Source organism: Simochromis diagramma, unplaced genomic scaffold (assembly GCF_900408965.1).
Source record: "Simochromis diagramma unplaced genomic scaffold, fSimDia1.1 OVJJ01000343.1, whole genome shotgun sequence".
Lineage (NCBI taxonomy): Eukaryota > Metazoa > Chordata > Actinopteri > Cichliformes > Cichlidae > Simochromis > Simochromis diagramma.
In genome coordinates, this window is record NW_024386831.1 from 15,141,955 (window position 1) to 15,155,615 (window position 13,661).

A 13,661-nucleotide genomic window follows, 5' to 3' on the forward strand; every position below is an offset into this window, starting at 1 on the left:
TCCAAATGCTGAATCCCAAAAATGACAACGTACTACTAGAAAAAGTAAATGTAGAAATCAAACCCCAAACTCTGGGACTGTGACAGAATACATATTTTAACTTCACTTTTCTTGACTTGGTAAGAAAAAGTGACTGCATGATATAATGGTTAACACGCAGTTAACATTTGTGAGTGTCCAGCTTTACATTCAGAGCATGTTTTCATTAAATCCACTTTTCTCAGACCAAACCAGTGGGCACTCATGCAGTGCCAACATCTGTGAACATAACTGTACAGACCTGACAGGAGGAGGGTTCCTCTGCTCCTGCAGACCTGGATATAAGCCCAAATCAACAGAAAGACACAACTGTGAAGGTAAACAACACACACGTTAGTCAGTGGTGTATTAAAACTAGTTACACTCCCACAGACGTGTTTTATAGCATTCAGTTTGTGTTGTCTTTTGTTGTTCTTCAGATGTGAATGAGTGTGAGGTGTATGGGACGTGTCCACAGGACTGCAAAAACACAAAGGGCAGCTATGAGTGTTTCTGTGCTGACGGCTTTCTTTCTTTTGGCGAGCCCCATGGGACTGAGTGTGCTGCTCAAGGTAAAGGATAATGCTCTTTATAAACTTTTTAGTTTAATTCTTATGATTCACAACCTCATTTACAACACCTCACTGTCTGTATAGGAAACCCGCCAGTGATGCTTTTGCCAGACAACGTTCGCATTCGTCGGTATAACCTGTCCTCTGAGCAGTATTCAGACTATGTAGACAACACCGAGCACATCCAAGCCTTAGACTACCTGTGGGATCCAGATGGTCAAGGCCTGAGTAAGACTGCTACGGTATAGCTTTAAAATATTGTGGCATGCAGAGTATATGAGTAAAATAGGTTTTCCTCTGTTGTGCAGGTATTGTGTACTGGACAGTTCTGGGTCGGGGATCTCAGTTTGGCTCTATCAAACGTGCCTATATGACCACATTCAATGATTACGGCAACAACCCGGTGAAAGAAGTGGACCTGAATCTGCGCTACATTGCCAATCCTGATGGTATCGCTGTGGACTGGGTTGGCAGGTAATTAATCAGTAATGAGGCTTTACTTTTATGCTGTAGATGATGATCTCTACTCAGTATTTTAAATCACTGTTCACAGGCACATTTACTGGACGGATGCTGGGACCAATCGAATTGAAGTGGCTAAACTTGATGGGCGATACAGGAAGTGGTTAATCCACACTGATCTCAACCAGCCAGCTGCCATTGTTGTGAACCCATCACTCGGGTATGAGGATGTATACAACATTTGTTCATAAAGATTTAAGCTTAAAGTGTTTGGAGAAAAAATGGGTTATTTCTGCGATTACTTCTGGACAGGATGATGTACTGGACAGACTGGGGCAGGAACCCCAGGATAGAGTCTGCATGGATGGACGGTCAGCACAGACAGGTGTTGGTACAGGAGGAGGACCTGGGCTGGCCTACTGGTTTGACTGTGGACTATCTGAATGGAAACAGAATCTATTGGTGTGACTCCAAAGAAAACATAATTGAATCCATGAAGCCTGATGGCACAGACAGGAGAATCGTCATATCAGGAGGTCGGTGCACTGATATCTGCAGAAACCATCTAAACAGATAAAACCCTGACAGATTCAGCGTAAGTTATAGTTTGTGTTCTTTCTTACTTTTCCCAGACATTGGACATCCCTACAGTCTGGATGTCTTTGAGGGACATGTGTACTGGACAACAAAAGACAAAGGTGAAGTGTGGAGGATAAACAAGTTCGGGAGAGGAAACAAAGTCAAAGTTCTCACCATAAACCCTTGGCTGACACAAATCCGAATTTACCAGGAGCACCGACACAATCAGTCAGGTCAGAACTCATTTATCTAATATATATCATGTCAATTATGTAACAATTGTAAAGGTTTCACTCTTCTGTTGGATATTAAGAATGTTAGTGTAATTACATGCAACTTACTATTGATGCCAAATAAGTCATGGTTACTTTCATTCACTTACTAGTCTAAGTGAAGTGTTGGCATTCAGAGACTATTGGATTCAACGTTGATAGTTTAAGTTCTCTTTAATTCATTCTTTGAACAGAATTTCAAACCTATTTCAAACAGTATAACAAAACAAAAACATTTTTATGAGTGGAAGATATTATCTAAAGGGACATCAGGGGGGATATCCCAAATCTTAAACTCACAACTCTGACTGTGAATCATGCAAAGCTACACAATAAGCACGTAGGGGCTGGGTGCTAGCTTGGCTCACCTGGCTAAGTATGTTAGCACATGCTTTAATGCTTCAGTGGCCTGGATTTAAATTTGAGATTGAACCTTTTACTGCTCTCTTCCTACATTAACCACAGAATAAATAAACTAATCTTACGTATATCCTAAGAATAGTCACATGTTATATCCAGAACTATTCACGTCTCGGATTCAAATCGCTGGCATTAGCAGCACATAGTTGCCACACCAGTCATTAAGCTATAATGATAAAGATCCTGAATGAGCTCCCATTTGTCACAAACTGGATCAAAGTAGGTGGCCAGGAAGGAGTCTGCACAAGAAGTTGACTTAAATATAAAATCATTTATTAAACATAATCAAACCAAGACATAACGATCACCAATAAGTTTATCTGGGCCAGCTTTTATAGCCTGCAAGACACAGGTGACCTGCATTAGCTGGCGACCCTCCTACAACAACCAAGAAACAGCAGGCAATGGCTTTCGGGTGTGGCAGTATTGCAGCGCGTGTTATCCCCCACATGATCGCTCCCCACTTTTCTGTCTAATCTATGCTGTTCTATCGAATAAATAAAGGCAAACAATCCAAGAATACTAATATAAAGCCTGAAAAAGCTAAACCTTCACTGACAATAGGCATACTTGCGAGTATAAAACTGAGATCCAGATAAATTGAGTTTCTGTAGAAATCATTTGAAGTCACAGAGTTAGACCAAATCTTTGCAATTTGTTAATTTTCAGGCAGGAAGCACAATACATTAAACTTATTTTTATGTAGTTAAGCACAGACACAGGGACCAATGTAATTATAAAGGGCTTAGTTTTAAGTGTTTTCTCTTGTAGATGAGGACTAGTGAAGTGGTAATATGTCTTGAAATGTGTTGCCAGCTTAAGATATTTCCCAAAATACTTTTATTTTGCTCACTGTGTTGCTTTCGCTCTCTGATGTCATTAGTTTCCAACCCTTGTAAGAATGTGTGCAGTCACCTGTGTCTTCTTCGACCTGGTGGATACACCTGTGCCTGCCCGCAAGGCTCCTCTCCGGTGGAGTTTGACTCCAACGAATGTGACGCAGGTAAATAACAACAACCGCAGTGCATGTACTGTCTGCACCCTCACGTAAGCTGGGGTTTCGCATCAATACATCCATCCTCCACTCGTGCTTGGCTGCTCCTGTGTGGTTTTGAGAGACTGTGCTGTGATATTGTTTCATTGTTGTTGACTCTCTGGTACGCCTGGCTTTTGCTCCTGCAGCCATTGAGGCACCTGTTGCAATGCCGCTTGCATGTAGATGCATGAATGGTGGAACCTGCTACACTGATGAAGGGGGCCTGCCCAAGTGCAAGTGAGTTCATGTGCCACGGCCATTTTTACCCATCGCTGTCAGTGATACCTCATATCTTTGGAATTTTCCAGCACACTTCGGGTTGTTTTACCAGTGAGGTTTTCCTGCGGCTAAAGATTGTTATCGCATTTGATCATGATTCTGTGCAGATGTCCTTATGGCTATGTGGGCAGCTACTGTGAGATGGGAAAGTCGAGGGGTGCCCCAGCAGGAACAGGTATGGTCGTTTACTTATAAGCTAACTAACATTTTTTAATGTCTTAGTATTGAAACTAGACCCAGTGTTATTGTTAGCCAGTAGCAGCTATTTGCCACTATATTGTTATTGGCATTAGAAAGAAGAAATATTTAAAGAAGAGACGGGACCTTTCAATATCCTTAGGGATTAATAAAGTATTCTGATTCTGATTTAACTACGTTACGAGTGTTGACGTGGTATACTTTGTCCACCAGAGGGCACTCTGCGACTTTTGTCGCTAACTCACTGTTTGGAAAGCGACAAGCAACAACCAGCTGATCTGAGCAGATCGCAAAGAGTAATCTGCGACTTGTTGAGAGATGAAAAGAAGTTTATTTATAAACTGCATTGTCATATTATCTTAGTAAGGGCTCATAAATAACTACACATAAATGTTTCACGCAGAAAAATATTGGCTGCTTTTTAAATCACCAAATATCAGCATCAGTCCTGTATCCTATATCCTATATCAGTCAAGCTCTACTTAAAGCAATATTTCCTGCATGCATGCTGAAGAAGTCACATTTATTTACTGCTTATTTGCCTAAAATTTTAAGGTGGGAACATTCTGGCTCAGCATTTGCAGAATTTGTTGAGTGGATGAAATCTCAGAGTTTTTAATAGCTAGCTAATTAACACATCAGTTTGACCAATGTTTGACATAAACTAACAGGTCTGCTAAAAGTCACAAACACTAATGGGCTTGTCAGCAAAATGTTATTAGTCACGTTAATGATCTGCATCTCACTGCGAATGTCCTGTATCATGAATCTGCATATTTACCCCCTTTTTCCTTTAGCTGTAGCTGTTTTATTGGCAGTCATTATCATCCTGATTACTGGAGGTTTGGCTGTTGGAGTTTTCCTCAACTACAAACGAACAGGCTCTTTCATCCCCTCCATGCCCAAACTACCCAGGTTTCTACCACTTCTTTTCGGTTCAGTTTTTTTCAGTTAAAACTGTGATGGAGCTCACGGTATAGATTTCAGACCAAAGTTCAGGTGTTTGTGTTTTGTTTTTGTTCAGCCTCAGCAGCTTGGTGAAATCCGCTGACACTGGGAATGGGGTGACGTTTCGGTCGGGTGATAATGTGGATCTCGGACCCTCACACGTTGGAGTGTCATTCATTGACACAGGCATGCAGATGGTGAGTCTTGGATAAATGCATACAAGCAGCTAATCATTTCCAGGATCACTAAAAGTACAAAATCAGCGTTTTTGAACATGTTCGCGTACAACTTCAAGAAGTGCTTGTTTGAGAGCTTAACAAATATTTAAAAGTTCAGTAATGACTATATCAACAATCTCACCATTATAATATCCCCATAGGATGATCATTTTGCCATGGAGCCTGGGAGGCAGCCGATTACATTTGAGAACCCACTGTATGCCACTGGTCACGTGTCTGGGGACCCTGCTGTTATTCATGCCACGCAGGTACTCACATATGAATATCTTTTGCACTTTACAGGTTAGAGCAGGGACTTTCAGACCTACACAGCTTGTAGAAATTAATTAAAGAAAACGAATAGGAATTGAAATTGGCTCTAAAATCATTTTGACTAACAACCAAGTAAAATAATAAACAAAAAAGAAAGAGGTTCACAAATTAACAATAAAATAGAAGCAGATAATATACTTACATCCCACCACATTAAGCCTTGACCCTCTGAGGCTGGGTTAGTATCTCCTTATGACTATTATACAAAGTGTATACTATACATTTATTATGAAATAGAAATGAACAATATAAAGAGGAACTACTGGAGATCCCGTGCTGCCAAAATAACACTAATCTGGTGCCTCTATTATGTTACACAAAGGAGGAAAAAACAAACCACAAAGACATCGCTGTGTATTTTTTTTAGATTGTGTTTTATGAACCTTTAATTAATCTGATTTATAATCATAAACTGCTACATTTTTTGCTTTAAAACAGGTGACTGTGAATGTGAGCGGTGATCAGCGGGAGAACAACTTTGTAAACCCGACTTACCGTGGAGACCCGAGCGTAGGCGTGGTGAACACGTCTACCGTCAGCACCCAACCTGTCCATGTGAATATCATACGTGCACAAAGTCAAAAGAAATCTACTTTAAATACTTTTAAAGCACCCGTGCATGGAGCCACCTCAGTGACTGTGTTTTGTTTGCAGGAGTCAAAGTGGAGCTTATTCAAACGAAAATTAAAGCCAAGCACCACATTTGAAAACCCTTCATATTCAGAGGTATGTCCGGCCATTTTCTAAAAAACAGAAATTAAACAGAAAGTTGGGGTGGGGAGGGGCTTCTCTTTTTTACCGTCTGTGCTGTTTTACAGATGAGGGATGAAAAGCCCGTAGGAAGCAGCGGGGACTCTTCTGCCCCTGAGCCATCTCCGTTTGCCCCCCCTGCCAAACCTCAGAAGAGGGATCGCCCCAACACCTTCTCGCCTACCGAGGACAGCTTCAAAGACACGGCCAACCTCGTTAAAGAGGACAGTGACGTATAACCCCTCTCTCGCGGACGGGAATCGAAAAATGAAACACACTTTGCACAGAATTTATTTTTTTATGCAGCCTGTGTACAAAACTCAAATCGTTTTAGGAGAGAAGTACGTTTCTATAGAACAAAGAAAAATGTCTTCCGTGACTATGCCTTCTGACATTTCTTATGCCAATTTTGTGTTAATGTTTTTTGTTTCTTTATCCTGATGTACGATATGTATATCTTTGCACTGAAGCTGCTGATAGAAATGTTAATAAATATGTTGTATATTTGTAAATTTGGACAGTAAGATTTTTTTTCAGAAATATTCTGGAATAGATCCTAAATAGTTCGGCGTGAAGAAAATAACACATATAAAAGGCGAGCTGCATTGTGAATGTACAAAATGATCAAAGGAAATTGGAGAAATGCGATGGGTAATAATATCTGTTTCACCACTGAATATATACCTCATTTCACGGCTTAATTGAAGCAAGACAGATTCGATTTTATATCTCTTCAGTATGTGCTCCAATATAAACAGATGCATAGGCTTAAATACGTGTGCAAAGCATACTTTTATCCTTCTTAATCAAACTCATTTTTACCTTACATCACCTTTGCGACTTTTGAATTGATACGATTGTTTTTTAGTGATATTACTGAAATGAATAATGGCCAAATTAGTTTGGAACAGTACTTGAATGTGCCCAAGTCTATTGCGTGGATATGTAGTTGATCATCTTAAAGAGCAATATACAACCCAAGAATACAGATGTAGACATTTTCTAATAAGTTCTTTACAGATTGATCTATGTTGTATCATAATGAGGACAAATAAAAAATGTTATCTGTGAGGAAATGTCCAAATGGATTCAATTTCTGCTGCTGAGATGTGCATGAATAAATTTCTTATTTTGTAACGTGGTCTCTTTTTCTTCACTTTATTGTTACGGTCCATCTATTTTCTAGATATTAGGGAGGTCTGGGGGCAACGCCTTGGACACCACACAAATGCATAGAGGAAGACAAAGATTTAGGGTCATGTTCATCCATGTTTGCCCCTTTCTGCCTTGAGAGCTGCCTTAATTCTTCACAGCACAGATTCAGCAAGATGCTGGAAACGTTCCTCAGAGATTTTGGTTCTTACTGACATGATAGCATCACACAGTTGCTGCAGATTTGTCAGTTGCACATTAATGGTGTGAATCTCCCCTTCCACAACATCCTAAATGAGTTAGTGTTGTCCTGCTGGAAGTCGCCACCATAGGCTGTGGTGTTTAAACAATTTCAAATATATGAGCTTAAATATGTGTGCAAATATATTTTCTTGGCACACTTTAGGTCCTTTAGATCCACACCATTATACCTCCACCATGAAACACTGATACAAGACAGGACGGATCCACGATTTCATATTAATTATGTCGTATTCTGACCCGATTAACTGAATGTCACAGCAGAAATCAAGACTCAACAGGCCAGTCTTGTATTGTTTAATTTTGGTGAGCCCGTGCACATTGTAACCTTAGCTTCCTCTTCTTAGCCGATGGGAATGGGACCCGGTGGGATCATCTGCTGCTCTAGCTCATCTCCTTCAGTGTTTGATGTGTTGTGTGTTCAGAGATGCTCTTCTGTATATCTTGGTTTTAACAAGTGGTTATTTGAGCTACTGTTTTCTCTTTTTTGAATCATCTTCTCTAACCCCTAGAGATGGTGTGTGGGAAAATCTCAATCAGCTTTAGCTTAGGGTGAACATGGTCAACATATACACAGGAGAGAAGTAATGACACAGTCATACAAACTTTTACAGCGATGGTAAAGGCTGTCTGCTATTTACATCTTTTGTTTAGGAGAAGGGAGAATCACATTGACTATAAAGTCTGCAATGAATGAAGGGAGGTAGGACAAAGGGATCCAGAAAAGCTTTGCATCCCAGCCTGCTGCGTAACGTGTGCGTGGGAAGCGAGCGGTCAGCGCGTGCTCCATGCACCTCGTCACCTTAGAGATATCCGGACTGCACAAGAGTCCCATGGAGAAGGTCTGAGCTTTCACATCTGAGAGATCAATAATCAGATAAAAGTGATCTTACAGAGCATCTGTTTAGCTGATCTGTAGCTGATTTAAACAAAGTGCACTTTTACTCACACTCATCAAAGTATGTAGCTCCATATGAGTCTTTCACATCTTGAGGGAGGCGGGACCACAGCCTCCTCAGGTTAGCGTCAATAAGATCAATGCGGGTCACGTTAGTCTTGAAGAAACCGGGCTCGATGATGCTCACGTTAATACCAAAGTTCTGCATGTCCCTCCTGGTCAGACAAAGCAGACAACGTGTCTCTTTAAAGCAAGTGAAAGAATTTTACTGAGCACTTCTCCATCAGTACTATGCTGCGGCATAGTTAATATGTGAGTATTTTCAATCCTTTGATACTTTCATTAGACTGTGGTAGATGTCATTTCTGCTTTACTATATTTTTATGTGTATTTTTATGTGTATGTATTGTTTTTTTTATAGGCAGAGGTCCATGGGTCCATTTTTGGACAAAAGGTCCATTAACAGATAACAAATATCAAATATTTGTTATTTGAAAATAGGCATGAATTCAAAAGCTTTGGAAGTGTTTCTTAAAGCCTGGTTCTGCTGGAGGTTTCTTCCTGTTAAAAATGAGTTTCTCCTTCCCTCATAGGGGGCTTCTTATTGTTTGCGTTTTCTCTGTATTTTGGGGGATTATGAAGTGCATTGAGATGATTTGATATTATATAAATAAAACTGAATAAAAGTGAATTGAAGATTTCAGCTCTTTCAACTACTGCTAACATCGCTTTATAGTAGTCTCCTGATCTCCCCTTAAAAGATGCGTAACTAACTGTAGTGTGGAGTTACCAAAGCATCAGGACACTCACATTATTTTATTGGTCCAATGTCACCAAAACCATCTTGCCTACCCAAGTGTTAATCCTTTTTTTTTTTTTTTTTTTAAATTATGACTTAAAAAAAAACACCTCAGCAGTATGTTTTTAACCACATGTTCATACCTGAGGCTGTCAGAAAAGGCTTCCACTCCCCATTTGGACAGGCAGTATCCTCCACCAGTGAGAGACAGTCGTCCCAGAATACTGGCTACATTAACCACTCTGCCCCGAGCTTTCTTTAAGAGAGGCAGAAACTGGAGGGTTACGTCAATCACTCCTAACAGATTCACATCCAAAACCTTTGTGAAATCCTCTAACTTCATCCATTCTGTTGGGCCGATGGGTGTCGATCTTCCTGCATTATTCACCAGACCCCACAGACCTGCAGGATACACAATAACGACCACCAGAAAACAGCTCATGACCTTCATCTTTTAAATCTTTTGCTTTGTAATCTTGACAGATTAAACTGCTTACAGCCCATGCAGATGCTTCTCTGCATCTCCAGATGTCAAACACTGACCTGCTGTGCAAGGTTTTAGTACAAGTTGATCAATCTGCTATCTATGTTCAACCCTAGAGAAGAGTACGAGATACTCCACATACACAGGTTGGCCAAATTTTGGTTTGTATCCTTTTCTGTAGGCATTTTGTAAGTATGGCATGAAACTTCCTTGTGTGTGTGCTAATATGCATCTGAATGTTGGATGAAGCCAGGTCTATAATTCCTATTTGCTGGAGTAGACTCATTGCAGAGATGACTTTGGACATCTTTTGCATACAAAATAGTATTTTTCCCAACTTATGTAAAATTTGTTTGGTTCTTGTGGAAAATCAGATGTTTTTGCCCCCTGGGTTTCGAAAAATTTGAAAATCTATGTGGTGAAAATCTGTCATTGACACACTGAACATCTGAGAAGCAGGTGAAAACAGACATATGGGTTCTTTTCTAATGATCTATAAGATAAAAAGGTTAGGAGCCACTTACATAGAGCATGGGCCTGACAAACTGATCTATGGCATTTGTTTTACACATTTGCCACCTTTATTTTTTTCCAGTAAAAATCTTTTTCATAGATAAAATCAAATGATGGAATTACTTTTTGCCCATCAGTAATAACATTTGTTTTCAGCACATGCTGTCCCACAGTTGGTAGTCAGATCTCGGTCTACAGTCTTGATTTATGTCAGAAGCAGGTTTCTCACTCCCGTTTAAAAGGCAGGATGTGTTACATGTATCAGTAGGAGGATGATGGGTTGATGACGGGATGGATCAGCTTGGCTTTATCTCTCCCAGTGCTTCACTCTGACTGGCACCCTATCAGTGTGCACCCCCTGCTGTCCGCCCGGCTCACCTCGCTCTCCGACCTCTCTGCTCACAGACTCCACCGCCTTCCTGATGCTCGCGCTGTCCGTAACATCCAGCAGGAAGGCCTTCAGTCTGGGGGAGGCAGCCGCTGCCAAGTCTGCGGCACCTTTCTCTGTGAGGCAGGCGGCCATGACTTGGAAACCTTTTCGGTCCAGCTGTTTGGCCAGAAGATTCCCAAAGCCGCTGTCACAGCCTGTGATGAGCACATGTTTCTGGCTGAAACCATCAACCTTGTAGGAATCTCTGATGTACCAGCGGACGGCAGCGAGCGTGGCCAGAAGGAAAACACAGGTTAGGGCCAGGTGTGACAGGATTACCTAAGACACAAAAATTACAACTAAAATGAAAGACTTCACACATTCATAATGCCATCCTCTACTTTATTTTAATCTCTGGATAAAGTAATTAATTTACACAAAAACAGAGAAATCGTCTTACCCCTGCCAAATAAGCTGCTAGACTGTCTGTAAATACCTGACGGGAGAAACATTCAAAACATTTAAGCAGCAGTAATGAAACCTGAATTATACACACGGCCTCTTAATGTTTGTTTAGCCTCGTTTTATTTTTCATAAAGCAGAGCATCACATGAAAGTTCTGGACATCGAAGAATAAAGCAAGTTAACACTTAATAAATAAAAGATTTAAAACTTGTCTCAGTGTTAAAGCCTGTAACCAGATTATCAAACCAGGGCGCCACTGCTATTATTTAGCTTCAGCTCCCCCTTGTGGCTCAACTGGTTATGGCAGAATTACATCGCTTTTAAAGCCATTCACAACTGAGTGAGCCCTTAACCCAGTATTGAGTAGAACAGACTGAGATCTAAGAAAATGTGGCCACACCTGATTAATATGTCCCCAAATGAAGTTCAGTTCACCCAAACAGAAAATTGGCATCTACCCTCACAGATCTGAAAGCTGGAAGGTTAAACTGAATACATTTAATCAGTATGTCTTGATGCATTCTCAATCATCCAGGTAAGTAAATCTCCAAAAATTGATTCTGTTCATCTGGACGTAGCGTTGTCAGTGGGAGAAACGTTTCGTCACTCATCCAAGTGACTTCTTCAGTCTCAGCTGACTGCAGGTTTCCCCAATCTTATAAACAGTACATTTGCATAATGACTGAAAAGCTGGAAAGGCACCTAAAGAAAGCTCCAGCTAATCCAGGAGAGAAGGACAACCGCTGCCCAAGTGAAAACCTGTAGTGATCCCATATTTGTCAGGAGTATCGGAGTAGTTGAGACGCATTTTTTCTAAACACCAGGTTTCTGTGGCTTTTAAACCCCAAAACACGCTGCGCCAAAAATTGATCCACCCCAAGGATCGGGTCCCCCGACACAAACAGAGTAACATAGTGTACGCTGTTAAGGGCCAGGAGGATTGCCAGGATTTATACATCGTGGAAACCAAACAACCTCTGGCGAAGTGGATGGCACAACACAGAAGAGCTGCCTCGTCAGCCATTCCCCAACTCTCTGTGAACGATACTCATGGCCATTGATCAGTGGTCTTTGATCAGTGGGTTTTGGTCAGTGGTTGTTGATCAATGGTCATGAGGATTTGCATAACTAAGATTAAGGAACTGACTTCCCAGCCCATTGTTCCTTCAGTGGGCTGCTTTTAGTCATTATGCAAATGTACTGTTTATAAGATCGGGGAAACCTGCAGTCGAAACGCTTCTCCCACAAAACGCTACGTCCAGATGAACAGAATCAACTTTTGGAGATTTAATCAGCATATTTGTGATCACAGGTTTACTGACCTTTCATGTGTTACTTTTTACTTCTGCTTTACCAGATTTCATATGGTAACATTAAGTTATCCTAGAACTCATTCGAGAGGGGAATATGTGAGGGAGCGGATGTGGCTCAGGAGGTACAGCAGTTCATCTATTAATCAGGAGGCTGGTGGTTTGATCCTTAGCTCCCCTGGTCTACATGCTGGAGTATCGTTGGGCAAGATACTAAATCCTGACTTACCCCTGATGTGTGTGCATGAATGTTATGCATTAAAAAAGTGTATATGTGTGAGTGAATGAAGCTTGAAGTGAGAGAGTGCTTTGAGAACTCAAACTGAGCTGATAAGCACTAGAACTACAGCCCATTTATCTGACATCTGTTAGCTCAAACTACAGGAAAATGCTGCTTACAGCTCACGATTATAAAAGACTTACAAAAAACTGGATCATTACTTTTCATAGACACTCAGCGATATACTTGAACACTAAAACTGTAAAGAATTATTCTCTGGTACTTAAGTTTTTTACATTGTGGTGCGAGAGATTTTATTCAAAGATCTTAATCCAGTCCTCTTTGTTTCTCACACGAACATGCAGGAATAGGAAGTATGTAGTTGGAAAAAAAAAAAATGTGTACGATTTTGGGCATTTTCTCAATACATTTTATTTGATTTGTGCACCAATTGTGTTTCATTAACATAACCCTCTGAAAACTCAAAGCCAAACTATCTGCATGTTAGAAACTAAACTATGGGTAAACAGATTTTTAAAAAAAACAACATGACAATTTTCATTCATCCACCAGATGGCATCAGATCTCATTAAGCTATCTACTGAAAGTAAAATGTAACAAAAAACAAAAAAACAAAAAACGCATACAAAAATAACAAAAGGTTTCAATCGAGCCACTCCTGTCAAGTCTGTTAATTAGCTTAGTGTAAAATAAATAAACAGGCAATAACTTATCCAGATGTTAGCTGAGCTAGGTGATCACAATGGGTACAAGAGTCAAACAGCACAAATTTAAGCACCACTAAATGTACAATAGTAGAACAAATAATAATCATAAAAATAATACAAACATACCATGGTTACAGCTTTAGATGTTTCTGCTGCTTCACCCCTGGGAATATAAATTAACTGAAAGGTGCTTTCTACATCAAAACCTGGTGCTGAAGGTGAAGTTATGTAACAAGTCTGCAGAGTCATAGTCCGATTTAACAGGAGGGTCTAAAAGGTTACACGCTTGGGCCTGTGTAATACACTCAGAGTGCATGAGCCCTGGTTTTGATAACAGCACTCCCCTTTCAACTGAAATCAATTGTGAAAGCACAAA

At 40.5% G+C, this 13,661-nt stretch overlaps 2 protein-coding genes across 3 annotated transcripts in view; one reads left to right on the plus strand and one right to left on the minus strand.

Annotated features, from left to right (window-relative positions):
• Positions 1-7,222, plus strand: part of lrp2a (low density lipoprotein receptor-related protein 2a) — a 53,039-nt gene extending 45,817 nt beyond the window's left edge. For both annotated transcript variants that reach the window (XM_040028156.1, XM_040028157.1), the window contains 16 exons: positions 225-356; positions 459-590; positions 675-818; positions 899-1,064; positions 1,144-1,272; positions 1,365-1,588; positions 1,685-1,864; positions 3,207-3,326; positions 3,506-3,596; positions 3,746-3,813; positions 4,634-4,751; positions 4,861-4,981; positions 5,164-5,271; positions 5,774-5,890; positions 5,990-6,061; positions 6,154-7,222. In XM_040028156.1, the coding sequence (XP_039884090.1) occupies positions 225-356; positions 459-590; positions 675-818; positions 899-1,064; positions 1,144-1,272; positions 1,365-1,588; positions 1,685-1,864; positions 3,207-3,326; positions 3,506-3,596; positions 3,746-3,813; positions 4,634-4,751; positions 4,861-4,981; positions 5,164-5,271; positions 5,774-5,890; positions 5,990-6,061; positions 6,154-6,324 (2,093 nt within the window). In that variant the 3' untranslated portion in view covers positions 6,325-7,222. The remainder of the gene's footprint in view (positions 1-224; positions 357-458; positions 591-674; positions 819-898; positions 1,065-1,143; positions 1,273-1,364; positions 1,589-1,684; positions 1,865-3,206; positions 3,327-3,505; positions 3,597-3,745; positions 3,814-4,633; positions 4,752-4,860; positions 4,982-5,163; positions 5,272-5,773; positions 5,891-5,989; positions 6,062-6,153) is intronic.
• Positions 7,223-7,804: 582 nt separating this feature from the next.
• rdh1 (retinol dehydrogenase 1) lies at positions 7,805-13,561 on the minus strand. Its single transcript, XM_040028159.1, has 6 exons — positions 13,412-13,561; positions 11,023-11,058; positions 10,571-10,901; positions 9,339-9,597; positions 8,448-8,611; positions 7,805-8,356 (listed from the first exon to the last, which is right to left on the minus strand). Exons 1-6 carry the CDS (start codon positions 13,532-13,534, stop codon positions 8,136-8,138), a joined length of 1,134 nt encoding a protein of 377 aa, XP_039884093.1. The 5' UTR covers positions 13,535-13,561; the 3' UTR covers positions 7,805-8,135.
• Positions 13,562-13,661: the final 100 nt, after the last annotated feature.